Source organism: Rhopalosiphum maidis, chromosome 1, assembly GCF_003676215.2.
Source record: "Rhopalosiphum maidis isolate BTI-1 chromosome 1, ASM367621v3, whole genome shotgun sequence".
In the NCBI taxonomy this organism is placed as follows: Eukaryota; Metazoa; Arthropoda; class Insecta; order Hemiptera; family Aphididae; genus Rhopalosiphum; species Rhopalosiphum maidis.
In genome coordinates, this window is record NC_040877.1 from 55,342,841 (window position 1) to 55,368,926 (window position 26,086).

Consider the following 26,086-nt stretch of genomic DNA (forward strand, 5'->3'; position numbering starts at 1 on the left):
TCAGTAGTTCTCAAACTGCTTATATCAGAGTACCACCCGCATTTTGAAAATGTTCTCATATCACTTGACTCAATAATTCTTTCTTTATAAAGTAAGATTTTTTCATATTCATAACACAGGTTGATAAACGTTGCAATAGACTAGATAATGTTTTGAGATCATACACGTATACATTTCTATAAGAAAATTATTGTGATTTATTTTAATATTTAAAAATGCAACTAACATTTTATAATATTCAAATATCAAGTAAAATAATACCAATTGAATAAATCTAATAATTGATGATTAGTAATTAAAAAAGCATACATATACTATAGCATACATTTACTTATATAGTAAATGACACATGTATATATATATATATATATATATAAATAAACTGAAATTAAAAAAATAGATGATTAAAATATTTAATATCACATCATAAATCATTGGCTATATACAATATACAAAGACTGTGATTATCATAACAATAAAATATAAATGCAGTTAATGAAGTACGAAAAAAAAATTTAAATCCAAATTATCAAGAAAAATAAAAAAGTTTAAATCAAAACTACTTTCAACAAAAAATATAAATATATTAAATAATATAAATAAAAAATGTGTTATTACATTATTGTAGTAATAACAACTCAATCGTCCCAATCATCTTCACCTTCGCTGGATTCACTGGTACTACTGTCACTGTGAATAACTCTAGCTCGTTCAGCTAAAGCTCTAGCTAATGCCCCAGCTAAACCATCCGCTTCTAAATTATTGTTTACATTTTTCTTATCAATCGGTTGCACCTAAGAATTCAATAAATATTAATGTTATATCTTTTGAAACAAATGCAAATTATAAGTAATACCGATTTCAATTCTACGCCTTGTCTTATTTGATCAAGTAAGTCATTTCTTGAATTTGGTTCTGTAGTGTTAGATGTTTTTACAGAATTTGATGTATCAACATGCTAAAGAACAAAATTAAATTACTATAGTATTTTAAATTTGTATTATGTGATTTATTTCATATAAAGTAGTGTACATACCTTAAGTGTTTTACCAGATCTGATGGCTTCTAAAAGTGCAGATCTATTGTCTGGTACGGCTTCAACGGGCTTACTTTTAATTGATTCCATTTGTGGTGGTGGTGGTGGTGGTGGAGCTGCATTCATTAATGGTGGAGGCGGAGGAATAAAGAATTCTTCTAAAATATAAACATAAACAAAACAATATAACTTAAAATATTTATAATTAAAAGGAAATAATTTATTTTTATAACAATGATAATTGATGTGGTTGGACAAAAATTGTTGAAAACAGATATATTATTCAAATAACAAACAATGAAGAAACTTATTTATTAACTTCATATAAGACTACGAGAGTGAGTATAACTGATTGTAATTTATAATTTAAAATTTAAAAATGAGTTGTATGGCTTTATATATACTACATATTAATTTTACAATATTTTAATACACTTTTAAAAAATATCTACTTTTGATGTATCTCATAAAAGATATTAGTAGCTATATAATTAACAATGAAGTTCAGTTTGTCTTTTTTTTAAAAACAGTAAGTTTTTTGTGGTTAAGCTTGACTACATAAAACTTAGTAAAATGTAATTTAGTTAATAACATCATATTTTTTTTTTTATATTTTATAAATAGTATTTAATATGTATATTTTACCTTGTTTTTTAACTGGAATAGTCATATTATTAGGCCGAGGAGGTGGTGGTGCAGGGCTTCTTGTATTTGGTGTATTATTTGAAATAGGCGGAGGTGGTGGAGCTTGACGAAATCTTGTTGGCAAAGGAGGTGGAATAAGTGAATCTTGAACATCTTCCTTAATAGCATCCATACCACCATGTTTATCAATAAAATCATAAATAAAATCTCGAGTCTGAGGATTACGCAATTGACTTTCTGAAACCCCAGCCTATTACAAAAATTATCATTATAAGTTGTTGTATTTTTTAAACAAATATCAAAATAGTTCTAAAAAAATATTTAATATTAATTATTTGAAATAAGTTCCTGAATAACACTAAATTTGACTTATAATACTTAAAAAATTTAACTGTCGTTTTTATTACCTATGCAAAAATATACACCTTACCTTGGCAAAGAATGTATTTAATTGTGGATCTTTAATCTGCCCTAAATCAAATCCTCGATCTGGATCCCAACCTATATGTTGCACATGTCTGAAATTTTCGGGTAAACCAATTTGATCTTTAGTGTATTTCTTATTTTTTGAATTTTTGCCCTTATTTTTGTGACCTTTACCTGGATAAGGAATTAATCATTATGATAGATAATTTGTTAACAATAAATTAACCATTTAAATACCATTCATTTGAACTGGTGGTCCATAAGCATTATTAGAATTACATACTGGTTGCAAAACATTATTTTGATTATTGTGTGACTTAGACCTTTGTTCTAAAAAACATCAATAAATTATTATTATTTAAAATACAACAATGCTGAACTCGCATATGTTTATAATATGTACATCAGTAGCGTACGTAGAATTTAGTCTGATCAGGGTTTTTTTACTAAAATTACTGTGGGAAACTTCATTCCTATAAACTTCCTTAGCTAAATTAAAAAAAATAGGACCTACATTAGGAATTCTAAAATTATTCCAAACATCAATTTTTATATGCCTCTAATATCTTGTACTTAATCTGGTAAAAAATATCATTTTAAAAGTAATAATTATAAGAAAATCAATTAACAATAAATCAAATAGAAAAGTAATTATTTTATTGGTAGATAATACAACTTAACAGATTTCTATATTTGTATTTATATTATTTTTTGAACAAACAAGTTTTATATTATTGGGAAGAACAAATTATAAAGTTAATATAATTTTATTTAATCCACGGTTAGATTATTTATCTAAAGGCTTTCTAGAATTCAGACCATAATAAACAAAGTAATAACTAATAAACTGATTATTGCTATATAACATTTAACAATATTCTTTTATTAGCCAGAACAAAAACTGAAACTAAGATTCTTGATTTTATTGCAATTTTATAATTTATTTATATCTATTAAAAACAACTAACAATTATTAATCTACTCTGTATATTAATTATGATGAAAAATAAGATTCTTTTTGAAGTAGGAAGACATTTATTTAAAGGGGTCCTGGGATTAGAATCCTACCCTTGTGTATGCCACTAATGTATTTGATGAGTGATGTCTTGAAAATATTATTTGTGTTATACCCTCATTCGCATTAATTGTCTCTGTCTTAAAGGTAAATAAGATCATGGGCACCTATTAGTAACATTTTAAGAGAAAAAATCAAAAATATTTCAAATTTAAGCTAAATAAAGATATAATGTAATTTAAACATATAAATATAAATATGCTATAATAAATTATAAGCAATTATTTATTTAATTGATATTTCTATTGGTATATTACAGTTAATTAAAATAAATTTTAATAAGTACAGGAAAAAAATTAAAAATAAAATATAATCAAATGTATCATTTGGTGTAGGTAATAAGACTTGCATATTTCTTTGTTTCATTAATTTTATCCTAATGTAGATTAACAATTTATTTTATAATGTATCAGTCATTAGATAATAATATCATGGTAAAATTTATTAAATTGTATTATTTTTTCTGAGGGCAGTGATAAGTACCCCACCTTTCACCCTCACCCATTCCACCAATGGTCACCCATGCGTAAGATCGGAATTAAATGTAAACTGTTTAACACTAATTTGTTACGTTATGCATTTGTAATATTGAGACAACAAATATGGGTGTGGTGTTCTCTTATATTACCAGCCATACTTATATATTAAGATTGGTTTAAACTAAAATACATATTACATACTAAGTTACCGACTAATAAATTAATAAAATATTAAATTATCTTAACTTTATTGTACAGCAGGTTATACCAATAGTAAATATTAATTCAAATATAAAAACATATTGTGTTGATATAATATCAACAAATTTCAAAACATTTTAAACTAAATAAAGTTACCCAAACGTTTTTCCCGTTTTCTTCTTTGTAAATTAATTACTGTCTCTTCAAACACTGCAGCTTCATCCTCACTTGCAAAATTGAATCCAACTATACATTCCTATATTATATATTTGTAATATTTGTAATATGTATTCATAAAATATTTACTTTTTAATATACACTTAAGAGGACGTCACGTTTGCATGTATTGTCTCTGTAAAACTTACAATACGGTAAATTTGCATTCAGCAGAACCAATTTTGTTATAGATTTTAATATTAGATTGAATTAATCTAATATCAAACTTAAATGTAAGAATATAATTTGTGTTTGAATTTTGGAATATTTCAATTTTTAAATTATAAGTATGCAAAATATAAGTTAAAAATGCTCATAATTTAAAAAAACTATATTATAAAATGTGAAAAATACAGACATTATTATGTCCTTACCTTTAAGTTTTATAATAGACTAATTAACCCTAGTATTAAAGCTAATGACACAAATGAGATTTTAGTAAATGAAAATGTTGATATATTTTAAGTTTTTAAAACTGAGATAGCAAATGCGGGTGTGGCGTCCTCTTTAATTGAACATATAATGAATAATTTATATTTTGATTTATTTAGTCTATTATGTCAAATATTCAGTTTTAAGTTTTCTAAATAATGAATAATATTTATAAAAAGTTCATATTAAAAAATATTAGATTTTTATTTGGTTGATTAAAAATTAAAATTGAATAATTTTGTTATTATGAATTTATGACATTGATATTAAATTTTTTTCATAATTTGTTCATAAGAGTTATTTTGCCATCATAAGAAAACCCACAGTTGGTTTTAAAGAATATTTATATCAAAAAAATGTTCATAATTTTTGTAAAGTTCTGTTTACTGGACATAATTTATAAATGTATATCTATTGTAGTTATTTTGATTTACCTCGGCTTCAAAACAATGAAAAAATTTGGCAGGACTTTGGTACTGCAATCCATGATACATTTCATGTTCCCATAATAACTGGTGTCTTATTGGGCAATACAATCGAAAATAATATGATTTTCTATTTGGGTCTCTAACAAAGCAAAGAATTCCAAAATTTTTTTGCCTCCATTCAGTACCTTCAGGGCCATCAGTGCTAAAAAACTGAACCACAGCCATAGCTAAGCTCTAAAAAAATTTGTCAATATTATATTACTATATTGAAAAATTCTATCAATTATGAATAATGACAAATAATTTACTTGACATTTTGGTCCCAGAAGTTGTAAAACAGATTCATTTTCATCCTTGCTTAATAGCTGTGAACACTTTTGTTCATTATATAAGCCTGGTTTCATTTTTATTAATATTGTTTGTCTTGTGCTAGTTGAATACAAATAGTAATAAAGTATTAATATTGAAGGCTTGGTGATACAATTTTACATTTATTACAAGAAATGCAGTGCAAAAATGCCACAAACGTCAAATGCATAATATTAATATATTACAGTAGGAATTGATAAGTGATAACATCTGTTAAACACAACTTATCAATGTACATAATATTTTGACTTACTGATGATGTTAGCACAGATGATAATACATATTAACTAAATAGTAAATACAAAACCACAGAATAAATTGATTCCGTTCTGACTTCCGTTTATTCTGTAACAAAACTGACAAACCAAATTTTTTCTAAATTTTTCTGAACCTACTCTACTATTATTCTGTGACTCTACTGAGACATAATATACGAGCTGGGTGGTCCACGGACCGCTGATGTGGGGGTCGGACACTCAGAACATCACACTTGTAATTTTTTATCGCATCAGTGATCCGTTTTTTAATCTTCATGACATAATACTAGGCTTTATTGCTTATTATTGGTATTTTGATTACAATCTTTCACAAATGTATTAAACAGCTTAGGACGCGTAGGTAGGTATCGCATATGAGTAACACGCACACCGCGTTAAGATTCACAAAAATCTTACTAAATTAAATAAACATATGTTTATTCTTTTTCTTATTTATTTATTTATTAAAGTAACATATCTGTGTATAACTCTATATTATATGTTCAAATTATGATTCAGTACAAAAAATTAACCAATATAATCAACTATTACCTAATTGATTAATTGTAAAAATATATTAAATTATATTTTTTACTCAAATAAAAATATTGTAATTGTATTTACGAAATTTTAATTATTATTTTTTAAGAATGCAAAGTACGTCGCACTACATGTGTTAGAAGTAAAAAAAATAGATTTTATTATATACATAAACAAATGAATAGGTAATGAACTCAGAACTAGTAACAATATTATTTTTTATAAATCATAATATTTTTTATAAAAGTTAAAAAATCAGTTCGTGTTTGGACGTCGTCGAGACCACACGTCATTTACGCGCACCGTTTTATAGCTCTCGATAACACTAACGTCTAATTACGCTGAGCCGCCAATCGGTAATGTATAATAATATAATAATCTTATATAAAGTCCATTAACGCCGCCGCCTCGCCGACAAATGCCTCAAGGCCATCCACTATCGCAGTCGCTACATACTGCTACAGAAATACTCGCATTCGATATGGCTTCGAGCCCAAATCACTTATCTAACAAAACAATTCTACCTTTAAAATTATCAAAAAAAAAAAAAAGAAAATGATACTTCTAACAATACTTCGTCAACCAATTCTAATACTGATATCTGGGAAACCGTCATACCAAAAAATAAACATTCAAGATCTTCTAATGCAACCTCACCTCCCCCAAAGAAAATCGACAAAAATATTTTTATTTCTACGAACCGTTTTACTCCGATCGCACCAAATGACGATGAGGAGCGGATGGACGACACAAATGAAAACATTCCGAATAAAAATCAAACACCTAAACCACCTCCAATATTTATACAAGCACAATTAAATTTTAACAAATTTTGTATTAAAATTAAAGAATTAACCGATTCCACGGGATTTAATTGTAAAAGTTCTACCAATAAACTTAAACTTCAAACATACAGCGCTGATTCGTATAGATCAGTGGTCAACTATCTCAAAGAAAATAACGTCTCATTTCACTCATATCAGTCAAAAGAACTAAAAGCATTTCGTGCAGTAATCCGAAATCTACATCCCACTACTGATTTGTCCTTTATCAAAAAGGAACTCTTAAACAGTGGATTTATCACCAGAAACATAATGCCTGTTTTTCATAAATTAACAAAGACTCCCCTTCCAATATTTTTTATTGACTTGGAACCTGGTCCAACCAATGCCGATATCTTCAAAATCACATCGCTATGCTATACGATAGTAAAAATCGAACCTGCCCACCCAAAAAGAGATATCCCACAATGCCACCGCTGTCAGGCGTATGGCCACACTCGCAGCTACTGCAATCATACTCCTCGTTGCGTTAGATGTGGCTTAGACCATGAATCTTTGCATTGTACTAAGGACCGCAGTTCCCCTGCTAAATGTGCTTTATGTAACGGCAGCCACCCGGCCAACTATAAAGGGTGTAAAACGCATAATGACCTAAAAAAAAAATTAACTCAATCCAAAAACAATACGTGGAATAATAAAAACCAACACCATCAAACCTCAAATTTCATTAATCATAATCTCCCTCCTCCAACGGACTCACTGAATTTCCCTCCTCTCAATAGTGAATCAAATCCACACTCTCAAACCAACAACCAAAATCAGAATCTAGACCTCACAACCTAACTATCTTCATTCATAAATGATTTAAAAACATTAATAAACCCACTCGTTTCACTGCTAACTACCATCATTGATAAACTTATTAAAAATGGCAACTAATTCAACAAAACCACTTACCATATTTTTATGGAACGCCAACGGTATTCTTCAGTATTTAAATGAGCTCCAAATCATGCTCAATGAGAAAAAAATTTAAATAGCGCTTATTTCCGAAACTTACCTCGTGAAATCTTCTACACTCAAAATTCATGGATATGAAATTTTAAGAGCTGATCACCCTGATGGAACAGCACATGGCGGAGCTGCTCTAATAATCTCCAATCAAATTGAACACTCTCCTCTGCCACCTCTCATGAGCTTCAATATTCAGTCAGCCAGCACAACGTTAAAGATAAACTCTGTTCCTATCTCCATAGCATCTTGTTATTTCCCTCCTGGAATTTCATTTCCCACACCAGAACTTATAATTTTTCTCCAATCTCTAAACCATAGTTATATTCTGGGCGCGGACTTCAATGCCAAATACCAAACTTGGAGCCATTCCACGACACTAGGGGCCGAGCGTTACACAACCTCATAACACAAAAACACCTCAAAGTCTTATCAAGTCCCTTTCCGACTTATTGGTCGTCGCATGCCAATCGTCATCTAGATACGATCGACTTCTTCATTACCAACTTACCCAATCGTTTCACAGCAAACATCACTAATCTTTATGACCCAGCTTCAGACCATACCCCAGTTCTACTACATATAGGAGCACAACCTCTAATGAAACCAAATCGACCAACTACCACTCCTGGATTTACAAACTGGAATAAATTCAGAGACATACTTTCGAAAAAAACAATACTAAATATTAAGTTAAAATCACCTTCTAACATTGATAGTGCAATAAATAAGCTCACTAACGATATACAAGTGTCAGCCAAAGATTCATCAACCATGAGACCAAGCAACTATCCATCATCCAATCTCACCCCAGAGCTTAGAAAACTCCTAGCTGACAAACGCAGAGCAAGATCGATTTGGCAACGAACTCACTACCCAGATGACAAGTCAAGGTACAACATGCTTTCAAACAAACTTAAATCTCTTCTAAAAAAACACAAAAACGACTCCTACAAAAATTATCTACAAAATCTCTCACTTAAAAATGGCTCACTTTGGCGCAAAACAAAAACAATTCTCCGATTAAAGGAAATTACACCACCTCTACAACGACCAAATAACACCTTAGCAGTTACCAACATTGAAAAAGCAGATATACTAGCAAATAAGCTATCAACAGTATTCATACCACACACAATCTCACCACCACCTCTACATCTTTAAATGGTCACAGAGTCACTCCTCTCTCCACTACCTATGGCCCTACCGACAAAACCTATCTTACCAGCTGAAATAAGAGGGATAATAAAAAAATTGGCCAACAGGAAATCTCCTGGCCACGATTTTATAACCAACAAAGTTATAAAAAACCTACCGGCTAAAACAATAATTCATCTAACTCATATATACAACGCTACCCTCCGACTTTCCTATTTCCCAACAACTTGGAAATCCTCAGTTATCGTAACCATACTCAAACCTGGCAAACCACCTGAAAATCCTTCCTCTTACAGACCCATAAGTCTTCTACCAGTTCTAGGAATAAATCTGGAAAAAATATTACTAAAGCGTCTCTCTGTCATTGCCAATGAAAACAAAAACTTGCCTAACTTCCAATTTGGTTTTCGTGCAAACCATTCTACAACGCACCAGCTACACCGAGTTGCTGATACTATCTCAACTGCTTTGGAAACAAAAAAATACTGCGCTGGAGTATTTTTGGATATTGCCAAAGCTTTTGACACCGTCTGGCACGAGGGATTACTCATCAAATTAAAAACTTTATTTCCCGCTCCTTACTATCTCTTCTTAAAATCGTACTTGGACAACCGCACATTCAAGGTTCGCCACAATCTTCAACATTCAAAACAATTCCCCATTGCTGCTGAGGTCCCGCAAGACAGCGACATAGCACCTTTCCTGATCATAATTTACACATCAGATCTACTCACCTCAGAAAAAACAACCATTGGAACTTACGCAGACGATACTGTGCTTTTATCTACAGCTTCTGATCATATCACTGCAAGCCTTCAATTACAATTACACATTGACACTCTTTCTCAGTGGTTCACCAAATGGAAAATTAAAGTCAACGAATCGAAGTCTTTCTTCGTCACATTTGCACTCAGGCCCCATAACTGCCCTCCTATATCAATGAATAACACTCAAACGAAGTGAAATACCTTGGATTAATATTCGACAGACGTCTAACATGGTCATCTCATCTAAAAGACAAACGCAAAAAGCTAAACTCAAGACTTCATCTACTAAGGCCACTCCTACGCTCAAATCTAGCATTACCACTTAAACTCATATTATATAAAACTCTTCTACAACCACTCTGGGTGTACGGGGTAGTAATCTGGGGTTCTGCTAAAATATCGAATAAGAAAACTATCCAAGCCTTCCAGAATATCTGCTGTCGTATAATAACTGGAGCACCCTGGTATATCTTCAACAATGCAATAAACTCTGACCTAAAAATCCGCTCTATCAACAAAACTGCTACCATATACTATAAACACTTTCACGCAAAACTTCAATCCAACCCCAACCAGCTCATCAGGGACCTTGCTACACCAGCACTACCCGGAAATCCAACTAGACGACTCAAGCGGAATTGGTGCCGGGACTTAAAAAAAATTGTATAAATTGTTAAATTAAATGTTATCGTAATAAATTGTAAATTTTATTGTAAAGCCACTAGGTGTCTCTAATGAGAGATTTCCTACCATGTTATCTTTAGTTCATAGTTTATTTCTTTTCACCATAATTATTACTTATTGTACACCCCTGTATAGATTGTAATATTTCAAAATAAAGTCATATTTTTAAAAAAAAGTTAAAAACACAATTCACAATTAATTAATTACAAACCGGACAACCACATTAAGATTAGAAGTTCTATGCTACGAAAGCTTAGGACCCAGGGTTATTGAATTTATTTACGATCATTTTTAATTGTGGCTAGAAAAACTTATGAGGAACTTTATACTAATTTATCACGCTTTTTTATTCAAACAAAAACTATAGGTAACTTTCAGTATTTTTTTAATTATTGTTGATAAAAATATTTCTCTGATAGATCTAAAAGCTTAAAAATGTTATGAAAGATTCCACATAAGTTGTATGTGCATTTAATTTTATATGAATTAGAAATTTAAATATTTACAATATTTAAGTATATTTTTATAAGGACTTGAAACTTTTATGGATATTATTATACTTTATTAGTTGCATAAAAAATGCATCAGTGTTCATATATGGTTGCCTAATGGCTAATGGCGCTAATGCTATCATTTAGTGTAGTGCGAATAGATAAACAACATTTCCAGTACCTACTGCTAAAATAAGGCGCCCATAGATAGATTAGAATGATAAATTGAAGAACATACTTATTTAAATATTAATAATAATTGTTTTTTCATCTGTGTTACCAATGTTAACAACAAAAATTATGTTTGAATTTATTTTAACACCTAAAAACCATTTTTTGAGTTATAATAAGCTATTGAAGAATTACAAAAAAAAAACCGTGAAAAAATTGGTACAATAGTTCTTGGTTTTAAGCTGTTGCCTATTTAAACCATAAAACTTCACAAATTGTTTTATGGCAAGATGTTATTAAATCAAAAGTCAATATCAATAAATATAATATGATATAAATAAATACTTATGATAATAATTAAATATCAATAATATGCAGGGGCGTATTTAGAAATGTTTTATGGGGGGGGGGGGGGTTTACAAACAAAAATTTCAAATTTGTGTACATGGGGCGTGTAGAGTTGTAAAATATCTCATATACTAAAAATAAGTATAAAATACGGCGAATGGGGGGGGGGCACGGGCCTCATACGCCCCTCTCTTAAATGTACCCCTGATAATATGATATAAATACAAAGTTTTTGACAAAAAATAAATCAACCAACCGTAATATTAATAGTAAAATAAATTATTTCAATATGAATATAAAAACACACATCATGAAATAATATTACATACCTACTAAGTGGTATATAGGCTGACCATATCTCCGTTCAAAATGGTTTTGCGTACTCAATTAAAAATTTTCGAATAATAAAAAATACCATACCTATCCATTATAGAGACCCACTCGACACATACACTGTACTGTAGAGTGATTATACTTTGCACTAGACCGTCTTTCTTATTAGTTATTACTGCGGTTTCGGTGTACGATGGACTTGCATCAAATCCTTTACACTGACGCGATTTTCGTCTTGCGTTTTCTGAATATTTCCAAACAAAGACGATGGTTTTCATGTGGGACACTGTAGTGATCATAATTTTTGGATGATCTGACAATCGTTATTGCATTGTTCGTACGTGCAAGGGCCGACGATCATTTCTACGTACGTGAGGATATTATCATCACTCCATCGGGGAAACTGGAAACAGCCATAATGCTGCGAATGGTTACTGCGATACCTACGCACATGGGGACAAGTGTTGCCAGTTGGTCCTGCTGGCCGGCAATTTGGACACGGTTGACGGTCGTTGAGCGTACGACTTGATGCAGGCCGACATTGAGCACTCGTTCATCGACTGCATCGTCACGGTCATTTTGACCCGTGGGTAGCTCGATTGCGGCCGTCGGCAGGTTTGGTCACACGCCGCCTTACCTTTCGGGCTGTTGTAACCTCAGCCACCCGCGGACGTTGTCAGGTCGAGTAAAACATAGTTTCAGCCACTGCCCATAGAGGACCGTTGTAGCTTCTTACCTCTTGCGCTGTTGTCTCTGATTTTTATCGTTGTGTATTTAAAATGTAATTGATATGTTAACATTTTAAAATGCTTAAATAAACTTTATATTTCTATATATTTTAATGAATTTCAATAATACTTGGTTATTATGGCGTTTTGGATAGGCAATTCTGGTGCATAGCCATCGTGGACCGTGGATACAATTTCCGCCAATAAATTGACAAATCAGACATCAGTCATTGTAATACAATGCTGAGATATTTAGGTAAAGTAAATAATAAATATTTAATATAGGGTGACCATTTAAAAAAAATAAAAAAACGGGACAATTGTTACACCCCACTCCCCTCAAAAAATTATTGTTACTTTACTTTTTTGAGTTAATTAACCTAATCTAAATAAAAAAGTTTTCGAATGTTTAGAAATATTTATTTTTTTTAGTATCATTAATCAACACAATGTTATGCATTTCAAAACTAATACAATTTTTTAAAACAATTAGGAAAATTTTCTTTTTATTATTAAACACTATCGCTAATTTAATAGTTCATAAGCATCGGTCCTTAATTCTTGTATTACAAAAACTGTTATCTGTTATTTATAAATTTGGTTATATAACTATTCTAGATTTGTATCATAGATCAATTTATTTTAAAAATACAATGTAATATGTAAAAACGGGATTAAAACGGAACCATCTTCTAAAAACTGGATAAAAAGCATCCCGTTCAAAGTTTGTCGGGACAACGGGACATGATGATCAAAAAAGGGACAATCTCATTTTAAACGGGACACCCTAATTTAATACCCGTACAAACTAGTCATCGTATAAAATGCTAAACCTAGTGTGGGCAATCAAAGTGAATATTAGAGTAATTTAGTGTGTTATGTTTTATAATTTCTTTTAAATTAGATGGTCTGAAGTGAGAAGTAGCAAAATACAGAAATTTCGGGCACTATGTTTTACCTCACAGGTTACGACATTTTTTATAAGTAGTTTCATTAGTAGTTAATTAGGTATTTTGTGGGCATTCAGAACGAAAACCACATAGTTATTCGTTAACTCGATAACGAACAATTTATATTGCAATTATTATAAACTTCAGACTTAATGCTACAAATTTAACATATTATCATAGCCAACAGTATACATACTGCCTTAATATTGTTTGTGTATGGAATTTAGTATCATGTTACACTTGTGCAGTACCTACACGTGTTGTTTTTTTAATAGAAAATAAATGTATTATTATTATTATTATTTTAGATGTTAGAAATACTAACAGTATATATTTAAGTAAATTTAAATATGATGAACTCATGTTACATTTAAAAGAATTAAAATCGAAAAAAAAAAGTTGGTTTAAAAAAATATAATCGTATGTTTCAATATTCAATAAAAATTTATATAAATCAAATATTCTCAATTTTTTTTTCTACTAATCAAATCTCTTGATAACATATTAAATAAAAATATAAATGTCAATTATCTATGTAACTATGTACTTTGTTCACTGAAAACTTTCAGTATTATAATACTATAATAAATAATAACTATAGTTATTATATACTATGTCTGGTGTATGTTGATAATTACTATCTACATTGCTTAAATAACTCGAAAACTTTTTTTGGTCAGTGTTTACAATGACAATTTATCTTGGACTATAACACAAACAATGAAAATTATAAAATAAACATGAAATATTATTAAATTAATGATTTAGAATTTAGATCACAAACAGTACAAGATGTGTAATTTATTTTTCAAAAAAAAAAAAAAAATGATAATTTGTTATTACTTACTTAGTTTATTGAATACAGAATACATAATATTGCATGAATTATATGTATTATATTAATTATTTTATTTTATTTACTCATAGAGAAATACTGGATCATGCTGAGAAAAACCCCTATGGAGGCAATGAATATGTACAATTTATTATTGTTTGTATATTAAATAAATATTCAATGATTAAATAATAAATAGATAACTCTTAAGTCTATATATTTTATTCAAATAATGAGGCATTAACTTTAGTACATAGGTACTTACACATAATACAAAAATTTAAAGATTTAAGATTAAAGGTTGACAAACATGAAATTACTATTTTCCATCAAAATACATACTTATCTTCATAAAATGTACAACACAAATTTTAAGATATAAATGCATTTAACATTCATTTTTTTATGGTGATTAGTAAGATTAATTGACACTATTGTTTATCTTCAGTAATTTCTTCTAATATTTCAGATGTTTCTTGAATAGGCTCCCAAGTTTTGTCTATTTTGTTTAAATAACCTATACAATTAATGCATATAGTTTTTATAATTTATTATTGAAAAAATATATACCTCGTATAGCTGAATGTTTTAATCTAGGCTCAATTCGTAATTCTTTTCCTTTTAAACCTTCATTATCTTCATCTGCAGGAGTATAGAATCGAACAATAGGCGATGGCTGTTTACATAATGATTTCATTTCCATATTTATTCCATTAAGTTGAAGCTTATCTTCCTGAATATGAAGTAAGAATAAATTGTTACTGTCAGTTATTAAGTACAATATTGAATAAATTAATAAATATTTAACTGTACTATACTTTAACAAGTTTGTATCCCTCTTGCATTTGAATTGACTGCCGTTTGTTTCGTGCTATTTCAGCATTAATTTCTTCATCTCGTCGTTTCTTCCATTTAACATTAGTATGATATGCATGATATGACACAGATATTATGACTAACGATAAGATACTGGCCATTGCCATTGCAACAACTTTAAAAATAAAAAACAAATGCTCATATTAATAAATTGTATAAATAAACACTTAGAACTAATAATTTATAATTAATTAAATCTTAACTTAAATATTATTAATATTTTGTGCTACAAGTTATTAGATAGGTAGTAGGTACATAATACATATAAACATTAAACATATAACATGTATACTATGAGTTTACTTTTTCAAAAAGTCACCTTCAAATTTTAACTTACCATTAAATGTATTATCTTGTTGTGTAAACACTTTTGCATATTTAGAATCATAAGGCATTCGAGCTGGAGGATCCAAGACCCAAGTCTGATCAACTCCCTAAAAATAATAAAGCATTTAAAAGAAAAAAATAGCAAGCTTAAAGAAAAAAATAATTCATACATAGCTTATGTTAAGTGAAGGTCCAGGTCTAGGTTTGTGTATATCATCAAAAGAAGCACACTGAGCACTACGAACTCCTTGAGAATTTGTTACATTTACTTTTTCACTACCAGTTTTTGTAAATAGCATATATTCATCTAAAGGTCTCATGGCATTATAATTTACTTCCAAAAATACATCTAAAATTAAAATATATATTTTACTAAGATATACCATAATATTATTTATAAAATATTTATCCACATAAATATATTTATAAATAAAAACAAAATAAGTACAGTGGCGTCGTGACAATCCAAAGGGAATTGAGACAAGGGTTTGTTCAGATTACCTATAACTTTGTTACAAAATAAATTTTCTTGCATTTTTAGTTTAAAATTTTTTTTTATTAATTTGCGTATTAATTATTTGAGTACAATAAATATTATAACAATGGTGATGTACACTCGAAGCTGTTTGAATTACCACGTCTTTCGGATTAGTCTATGTTCTGATTACCATGACGCTATTATATGTACAATAAATATTTAATAATTATGAATTGTAATTGATAAATTAAGATTGAACCGGTAATAATTAATAACAGTCAGAATTAATTATTACATTTAAAGTACAAAACAATTATTCAAATTCTGAATACTATTTAAATATGTATGAATACGTGGTTAAGGTTCAACTATAGAATAATATACACTATACAAAAGTGTTGGTTAATTGAAATATATATATATATATATATATATTAGTTAATACATAACAAAAGAGATAAAAATATTATGTTTGTAACAAGCAGGTATTATCTGAATTATGATTTAATTATTATTTTTGTTTCTTTTACTTAAACAAAAAAAATCTCTATTTTTATGAAAAATACTTGAATTGTCATACTATTGTTAAATACATTTAAATAATTAGATTCAATATCGATATTTCAAAAAATAATAATCTTGTATTCTTTTATCATAAACTTGCCGTGTTAAATGCTTTTACATACTTCAAAATAGCATGTGTAAAATCCACATTTGAATGAATTATGTACAAATAATTCCCACAAAGTTGTAAAAAATATAAAAAAAATGTTCAACACCAAAAAAATTATCAATAATAAAATAAAATAAAACAGATAGGATATCATTTGATAGCTGCTTTCGAACATTTCAAAATAATTTACACTATATCACTGTTTAGAAAAATAATTCTATCCACAACAAATGTAGAAAGAAATAAAAAAATGTCAATGATTTTTCAGAACTCCTAGTGATCCAAGATCACTGATGGTGGTGTAAATATGATAATTTTAGGTAAGTTTTAGAGCTAGACTAATGACTATGTTGAATTTAAAATGAATCATTGTTTAGTTAAAGAAAACACTTATTTCCTTGAAAAAGCAAACACTCAATTTTATTATATAGATTAAGATTTAAACCAATAAAATAGCTAGCTACTAATATCCTACATTTTACCAATATTAATTTAAGTATACAAATTACTTGAAATGCATCCACTATAACTTGTATAAGAAGCAAATCGTGGGTCAGTTGTATTAAGTCCACCAATTTGTACTTCATTATCTCCAGCCGTGATATCTGTTAATGTATCAGTTAAACTTAAAACTGGAATCTTTTTTAGTTCTATAGGATCTCTATCAACCTAAGAAAATAATAATAATAATTAATAAATAATTCTTTAGTTATAAGTGCGTTCAAACACTTAAGCAAACATAGTTTACCATAAGTATTGAGCTAGATTCAGTACGTTTATAGTAAACCGAGTGTCGTGCTCCATTTAAAAAGTTTCTATCTTTAATGTGTGCACCAAATGCTCCTCCTGTACCCTCACGATCTTCTTCAAATATCATTTCACCTTTTTCGTTTAATGCAACTATTAAATAGTAACTTCTCCTACATAACAATTTTATTACATTTTGTATAGGTAATAATCTCAATTTAAAATAAAATATCTTTTATTGTATTATAATATAATATAATTAAACATATTTAAAGAAATATAATAGTATATCATAATGTATATACAAAAATAATTGTTCAAACAATTCCCTTGTAGAATATGGATTATTTATTAAAATTCAAACAACATTTTACTTGTTCTCTGTTTGGATAAGCAATAAAACTGTGCTTCGTTGTCTCTTGTCACTACTTGAGAAGGCTAGATTTAACTTTACTTGAGTAACTGGTCCTTCAAGAAGAAATTTTCGACGTAAAACCGAAACGCCACTAAAATCTGCTCCTTTATCTAAACATCAGAAGTTTTAGTGACTAAGTAAGAAAGTTAACAAGTAAAAAGTATCTTTACCCAAACCACAAAAATCTCCATAATAAGATGTATGTTCACAATCACATGAACTACCTCCTTTTTCAAAATTTTCAATACAAATTCCTTTATTTTTACAAGGCTGTTGCTCGTCACATTTCATGTTACAGCCAGATATTATGCCTCTAAGTTCTATAAGATTAAAATAATTAAAAACTGATATAAGTTAATAATATTTATGATTTATATATATACCTTTTTCTTTAGAAGTATTAAATGAAGAATTTGCCAAGCCAAGACTGCTGAAACTGACTACAAAATCATCTATTTTTAATCCTCGTACACAACCAACATATCCAGACAACCGAACAGATTCTTTTTTACTACTAATTAAATTTTCTGGATCAAATCCACCAATATTTACTTGAAAGTATTCTGTAGGAGGAGCAGGTGGTCTTTGAGGTGATAAAACCTCTAGTAACAATAAATAAACAAAGTCAAATAAAAATGTAATACATTGTAAATAATTATGTACCGATTACAATTGTATAGAACTTTTTAAAAAGTATTTATAAACCATATAGACCTACCAAGTTCAGGATTTATCCAAGGTTTGCTAGTATAATTAATCAATAGACTATATCCAACTGGAACAGAACTATTTATTTCATTGACATATAACATAGTAACATTTTCTGTTCTCACTAAAGCTAGTTGAATAGATTTTCCTCGATTTAAACCTAAATTATTTAATTTAATTATTTGATTAATACATACATGATATATAACTCATAAGCTACCTGGATATTTTACGGTTATATTGTAAATTTTATGAGAATGATTAAACACAAATACCACAGAATTTCCATTCATAATAAAAAGTTGCACAAAATTGTTTAAATGATCATTTGCGTGTAATATTAAAGAGTTTTCATCATATGTTCTTAAATTCATTAAAATATCTTTAGTCAAAAGTTTATAATAAGACTCTTGACTTAGTTCTGTTATATTATTGATAAAATAATTCCGTTTAAAATATGACTCTCTTGTAATAAATGTTAAACCTTGTGTATTGATATCTAAATAATGAATGGTAAATAATAGACATTTAATATAATAATTAATAAGTAATAAACTAATAACTAATAAGTACATAAAACTGAATATTGGAATAATATATTTTTATTATTATTTTTAATTGGTACTTAACTATTTTCACAATATATTCCACTATAGGCCCAAGGGTTTTCACAAACACATTGAAATGTACTCCACAGTTCTTTGCATTTCGCTCCATTTTTACATGGATTTGGAGCACAGGATGGTTTACATTCTTTTATAATTTCTGATAAATGAACACTCATATATGAATATATATCTAAAATTTCACCATTCACTACCAGTCCTCGAAAACATCCTATCAAACCTTGACTTACAGTTGTAACTTGAAGTAGGTCTCTAGAGAAAATTTAATATTTTTATGGTGAACAGAATAATAATAAATAAGTAATAAACTTACTCTGTAGCACCTCCAATATACATACTTCCTTCAAAAGGACCAAATTTTTCATTTGGCAATAAATCGATCATTTCATAATCTGTATTAATCATAAAGCGTACATGATGAGAGTTATAATCAATCCAAATTTTTTGCCATTCGCCATTATTTAAACGCCGTCTAGATTTTACTTCCATGTCTCTTGATTTTCCAGAATTTAATGTAAAATTAAAAGTTAATTTAAAATCTAAAAGTTATAGTGTCATGAGTAAATATATTAATAAAATAATAAGAAAAGTTAAATTTTAAAAACATAAAAAATATACCACTCGTGAGAGCGACCATAAAAGAAGGGTGTTGTCTTCGAATCGGTGGTTGATAAAGTAAAATTGCTTTTTCACCAGTAGTCCTAAAACTGAATGCTATGTCTCCTTTTCTCCAACCTGGAACTTCTATGTATGATTGGCTAGTTGTAAATGTTACGACATACTTTTGAGTGTCTAAAAATATAAAGCATTTATTTTTAATAAAGCTTTTCAAATATATTTGTATTAAACCTAACTTGTTTCAACACATTCAAGTGGCCCTAAAGTAATACGTCCTAAAGCATCGAGCTGTAAATGTTCTTGTTGTAAAAATACCATTTTTGTGATTCCTAATCCTCCATATTTAGAAGTTAAATAATGTCCTTCGTCTGAATGCCATTTTGCATCAGGAAAATCACAATTACATGAATGAGTACGATTTGAACATGTTTTGTTCACTAAAAACAAATATCATGTGAAAAAATACTGTATTAAAAATGAACATAAAAATACTTGAACATGGGCAAGATCCTCGTTTAGCATAACCAATAAAATTAATTAGCTCTTCTTGAGCAGCAGAAGTAAACCATGTTGCAGAATGGAGATCTAATGGAGCTTTATAACAATCATATTTTATATACTGGCTACAATGTAAGGAATGTGATATAAGCTCCTTCAACATCTCTGGTGGAAAATCTCTATAGGTTATAGTAAAGCTAAAATCTGATTCTGCTGCACTTCTAACATCCTTAATTTTTAAACATTTAGATTAGTATTTATATTTATAAGATACAGTATTAAAATTATTTTACAATCTGACTGGGTAAATTGTGTTCAACAATAGTTTTTGAATCTCCTTGAGCCCCAAATTCACATTTAACATGAGCAGGGGGAAATTTTCCATTTCCATCAATATCAATGAGATATACATCAGGCTTAGTATAACCTAAAAGAGCAAGTTCTTCGCATGTCTTACGAAACTGTGCTAAATCAATTCAATTATATTGATATCTGTTTGAATTATAAGTGATTATATGTATTTTTACCAAAATGGCAATTTTTTCCAATGTATCCTGTTCCTTTACAGTCGCATATTACATTATCATCAACGACAGAACATTTACCATCATGTTCACAAGCATTTGGCCTCTTACATGGATCTACTAATTGACAATTATCAATAGAAACTTGGCCAGTTGTCCTATTAGTTCTAACCATATGTCTAGATTCTAAAAATATACCATCTAACCAAATTTCTCGTATGCAACCAACAAGACCTGTAATAATAATTTATTTCAAATTTAAAGAATTTAAATTAAATTAAATAATAATGTTATACCAAAAGTTCCTTTGCCTCCAATTCCACTACCAATAGTTATAGTCTGTTCAGCCAAAAAATGTTGAATGCCATTTAAAAAAGTTGTCTTATTTTTATCATCTACATTTAAAGTAAGTAACCCTTTAGTATAATTTAAACAAATTTTATGCCAAGACCCTTCAATGTTTAAATCATATTTAACAGTTGTTAATTGTGTGACATTTTTACTAGATGATGGCGTGAGTTCAAAACGTATTTCATTGTTTACCATCCGCAACTTATAACAATATTTTTAATTAATTAATTATGTAGGAACATATCTAATCACAAATTTCCACTTACTTCCCAGAATCCTGAAGAATTCTGAGTGGATGTTGTCACAGGTGATGACACTAAAATAGCCATATGCTTATGACTTTTAAAATCAAACATTAAACTTATATGGTTAACGGATGCTACTGGCCATAAAATATGTGAAGATGGAAATGGTAATGTTATAGGAATCATGTCAACTTCAGTTTCTGTGAATTCCGGTGATAAAAATCCAATGTAATGCACTTTTGGATTTCCTCTTTTTAATTCATATAATATTGATATGTCATTAAAGAAAACATATTTTAAAGAACCTACAAAGTTATTATGTGATTTCAAACCTGAAATTGTATATTATTAATTAATTAAATTAATTATACTTTTAATTGAAATAATAATCATAATTCATATTATACCGGGTTTATTAGAAAGTGTAGGTCCACCACCAAAATATATTTCAGGATCTATGTATAAATAATTTCGTGTTCCAGCCAAAATATAATTTTTAGTTTCTCCATTAAACATTATATCAACCATATTTTCTTTATGTAATATTGTTAAGTTATGCCATTGGTTTGAGTTTGTGTTATTACCTACAGTTGCAAATATAGGCTCTCCATCACCAAGTTCAATTTCAACAATAACTGATCCATTATAAATTGATATTGCAATGTGGTGATGTTTATGAGATTCTCCACTTGCATAAAACAAAGCAGAATCATCAAATCTAGTCTTGAACATAAAACTAATACGATTCATGCTTGAATGAACCCTATCTTTCCAGTCATAAACACGATAAGATACATAGGAAGAACCTCGTAAAGTTAATACAGTAGAAACTGAAAATAGTTTGTATACTAATGATGTAAATTCAGCACATTTTTTATAAAAAAATTATGAGTATAATACCATAAATATCACAGTATTCGCCTTCATAAAGAGTTCCAAAACAATCACAAGACAATTGATTATAATGATTAATACACAGACTACCTTGAAAACAAATATTATCTTCGGTTTTACATCTGGAATTTGTGTTTAAAGTGATTAGCTTGCATGTAATATATATTTTAAATTTCAATAATTTACTCTTAAATGGTTTTAAAATAAACCATACTTATCTATACAGCCCTCTTGTACATTATCATGTTTTGTAGCAATTAAAGGTTTGATGGGTAATAAATCCGAAGCAGCTTTTCCAGCACTCAAAACCATTTCTTTTATGCAGCCAACAAATGATTCAATAATATACTTAACACCATGTAGTTTTTCCTCAGGACTCAAACCTAAATCATTCATATAGAAATGAAGAGTTGAATTTTAAATAATAATTGTAGGACTGCAATTTAAGTTTAAGTATGACAATACTTCGATTAACTTGGAGAAGTCATAAAAATAAAACAAGAAATATGATAGGACCCATTGTATGTATTTAATTTTGATAAATTCATAAAGAACTAATTAAGACTTAGGTAGGTTCGTTATGACTTTGTGAGTTAAAAATATTATCAAATTATATTTGTTTTTCAATAATTTACAATTAAATTTTAAAACTGTTCTAAGTAATGAAAGTACCTATTTTATGTATATAATATTATAAAATCAAAATCAATGTTGCACATTATATATATGTATATACATCTGTTTTTTATTAATTTACATATGTATTAACAATCAGACACGTATAAAAAAAAATTTCCGGGGAGGGATTTACAAAATTTAGTAATAAAAATTGTGCCGCAACATAATAAAACAATTTTTTCCTCATTAAACGAAAATATTTCGGAGGGGAGGGGGTCGAACCCTCAAACCCACCCCCCTGTATACGTGCCTGTTTATAATCTATACAGTTTTACAACGCATACATCTAATTAATCAATTTTTTTTTTATTTAATTAAATATAAGATAAATAAATTACATCAATAGAATAAGGAAAATTAATTAATTTAATTTCAATATAATCATTATGTCCATACCACCAATTAAAACTACAGATGTTAAGTCTGTAGATATGCCATAGTTACTAGACTTATGTAATCCTTGTATTATTTTTTCGGCACTTATATTATCTACTTTTGCTATAAGTCTAGCGCCATGTACATCTATGCGTACAGTAACAGTATGCCAAATATCATGATTTAATCCTAAAATAATAATAAAAAAAAATCTTATAAAATGGTATTACCTTAGATAAATAAAAAATGATTTAAGTAATTTATTACATAATTATAAAATAAAACAAGATTTTTCACATTCCCCTCACAAAAAAAAAAAAATCAAGATTTGAATTTATCAATATGTGTTCCCTATTACTAATATACTAATAGTATTTAGTAACATAATTATATGTAATGTGCTTGGAGTGAGTAAACATTTAATTTTAAAATTAAATCTTATTAGTTGAATTAAATGTATTTAAGATTCGTATTTATGAATCTAAGACTTTAGATTTATTATAATTTAAATTAAAATAAAATATAATCAACATAAATGTTCTTAAAATAATAGTTCTACAATCAAAAACACATACTTTTTTTCATAGAATAAAGTTTACTAAGTTGGATTATTTTCTAGAAACTTAGTTTTAGTAATCACTAGTGTTTACTTTTTTAAATTAAATGGCTCAAAATCTAAGCACAATGTGGGATTTAAAATTCTAGCCTCCCAAGTGATCATTTACATATATATTAGATAATTATTTTATCAAACAACATTCATTGTTTCAAAATCTATTGTTTTTGAAAAACAATATTTTACAATGAAATTTCTTATCGAATAAAATAAACAATTTTTTAACTAAGTTTTTATTTTTTAAAATAACAACATACATTTTTAATTTCAGATACATAAAATTTGAATTTTGAACAATAGTTTATGAGTTATAAATTATAATTTATAAGTATTGAAAGTTTTGACCAGTAGCATTGGTCAAGTAATAGATCTACATTTTGTTGGGTATCCCAGTATTTCATCAAACTTTAAATACTTATTGATAACTCATAAGCTACTTGTACAAATTTCAATTTTTTAAATTTGTATGTATCGAAATATTTCAAAAATTACAATAATAAATAGTTTTTTTCTCGGTTTTAAATTAACTACACTGCGGAGACCATGCTGGCATTACTTTCATCAGAAAAAAAATAAATATCTAGGTAATAATATTTTAGAGTATGAAACTAAAAATGTATGTTGTTATTCAAAAAGTAAAAACTTAAAATGATAAAAATTATTAAAAAAAATATTTATTTTTTAAAAATGTTTCATTTTGATTGGAAATTATGTAAAAATATATTTTTATAAACATTAATAGATTTTTAAATAATAAATATTGTCCTGTATAACAAGCATTTTCAAAAGATTTTTCTGTAAATATTTACAATATTTATATTTTTTATAATTTATACCAAATTCAAATATAAATGTTAAATTTCTTTTAGGATTTTAACATTTTTTAAGTGTTTTTAGACTTAAAATATCTTTAAAGATTTGTTTTATCAATTTTAGTTACAATGCCATTTAAATGTTTAGTATAAAATATGTACATTTTAAATCTATAACTCACCTTCTCCGACTATAACAGAGGTTGAATGTTTACCATAAACATGAACTACTTTAAGTTGTCCTTTTTCTACAATTACATATAATGCATAGGGAGGAAGACCAGTTGGTCTATCCTTAACACTATGATAAACAAGTAATCCATGTGGTAAACGCGTACGAAATTGGAATGATATTTCTCGACATAGCCTATTAAATTCCAATAAATGGAAATTGTACGAATAAAAAGTTTGTGTATTTTAGTGTTGCCAAATTTTACCTTAATTGGAAAGTAGGAATACGATTTCCATCAAGCTGTATAAATGCGTTGTTTTCAGCCATCATAAATACAGTATAATAACCTGATTCAGAAAATGTAAGTTCTGCACCTCTATCACTTGGTGCTATTGGTGCTAATGTAGATGAACCATATTCATATTTTTGTTCAATAGGTTCTGAGACAAAGTATGTATTGTTATGATCTAGGGCAAATTAAAACGTTGAATATTTTGATAAGTTAAAAAAGTATTTTTAATTACTTTTACCACCAACACAATAATACAGGCATTCTGCCTCAGAATCAAATATATTTTCACTTTTGCAAATACCACTTATGTAAGTCCTACACTGGTGTAAAATAGAATCATAGTACCATTTATGTATCCAATTTTGACACGGGCCACGCATAATTGGGATTTCACATCTTTCTATTTTTAAAATATGAACATTAAAGTGTATAAATTATATATTATAAAAAAAAATAATAGCTTACCCTTGAAATTCTCTAGTGCTCTTACATCAAATACAGTTACGATAAGAAACACAGTTATAAAAAAAATGTGCATTTTTCACTCAAATATTAACATTATTGCACAGATGTTAAAAGTAAGATATATATTATATGAGTATTAGTAAAGTTATTTTAAATCAACTTAGAACTACAGCATGTAGTTTTAAAAAGGAAACTGTAGACTACATAGTACATTCACAATAGAATAATAACCCATTCAATTAAATAGTCAATTGAATTCAATTTTTCAGTGACTCACAACTCTTAATGGAACAATAAATTATATAAATAATAATAAAATACAATTTTATTACAT

At 28.1% G+C, this 26,086-nt stretch overlaps 2 protein-coding genes across 2 annotated transcripts; both read right to left on the reverse strand.

Annotated features, from left to right (window-relative positions):
• Window positions 1-499: 499 nt before the first annotated feature.
• LOC113560913 (neural Wiskott-Aldrich syndrome protein-like) lies at window positions 500-6,021 on the reverse strand. The gene is made up of 10 exons (XM_026967039.1): window positions 5,561-6,021; window positions 5,247-5,367; window positions 4,945-5,172; window positions 4,019-4,118; window positions 2,345-2,437; window positions 2,112-2,281; window positions 1,682-1,931; window positions 1,037-1,194; window positions 857-958; window positions 500-794 (listed from the first exon to the last, which is right to left on the reverse strand). The coding sequence occupies exons 2-10, from the start codon at window positions 5,340-5,342 to the stop codon at window positions 639-641; spliced, it is 1,353 nt and encodes a 450-aa protein (XP_026822840.1). The 5' UTR covers window positions 5,343-5,367; window positions 5,561-6,021; the 3' UTR covers window positions 500-638.
• Window positions 6,022-14,602: 8,581 nt separating this feature from the next.
• On the reverse strand, window positions 14,603-25,825 carry LOC113550541 (neurexin-4). Its single transcript, XM_026952445.1, has 29 exons — window positions 25,753-25,825; window positions 25,520-25,687; window positions 25,261-25,462; window positions 25,006-25,190; window positions 23,417-23,584; window positions 22,557-22,725; window positions 22,349-22,464; window positions 21,856-22,278; window positions 21,470-21,780; window positions 21,149-21,404; window positions 20,856-21,086; window positions 20,622-20,794; window positions 20,323-20,557; window positions 20,067-20,267; window positions 19,831-20,004; window positions 19,526-19,751; window positions 19,217-19,464; window positions 18,807-19,085; window positions 18,597-18,746; window positions 18,262-18,480; window positions 18,049-18,198; window positions 17,838-17,988; window positions 17,465-17,636; window positions 17,226-17,385; window positions 15,736-15,914; window positions 15,576-15,672; window positions 15,181-15,353; window positions 14,933-15,095; window positions 14,603-14,879 (listed from the first exon to the last, which is right to left on the reverse strand). Exons 1-29 carry the CDS (start codon window positions 25,823-25,825, stop codon window positions 14,794-14,796), a joined length of 5,538 nt encoding a protein of 1,845 aa, XP_026808246.1. The 3' UTR covers window positions 14,603-14,793.
• Window positions 25,826-26,086: the final 261 nt, after the last annotated feature.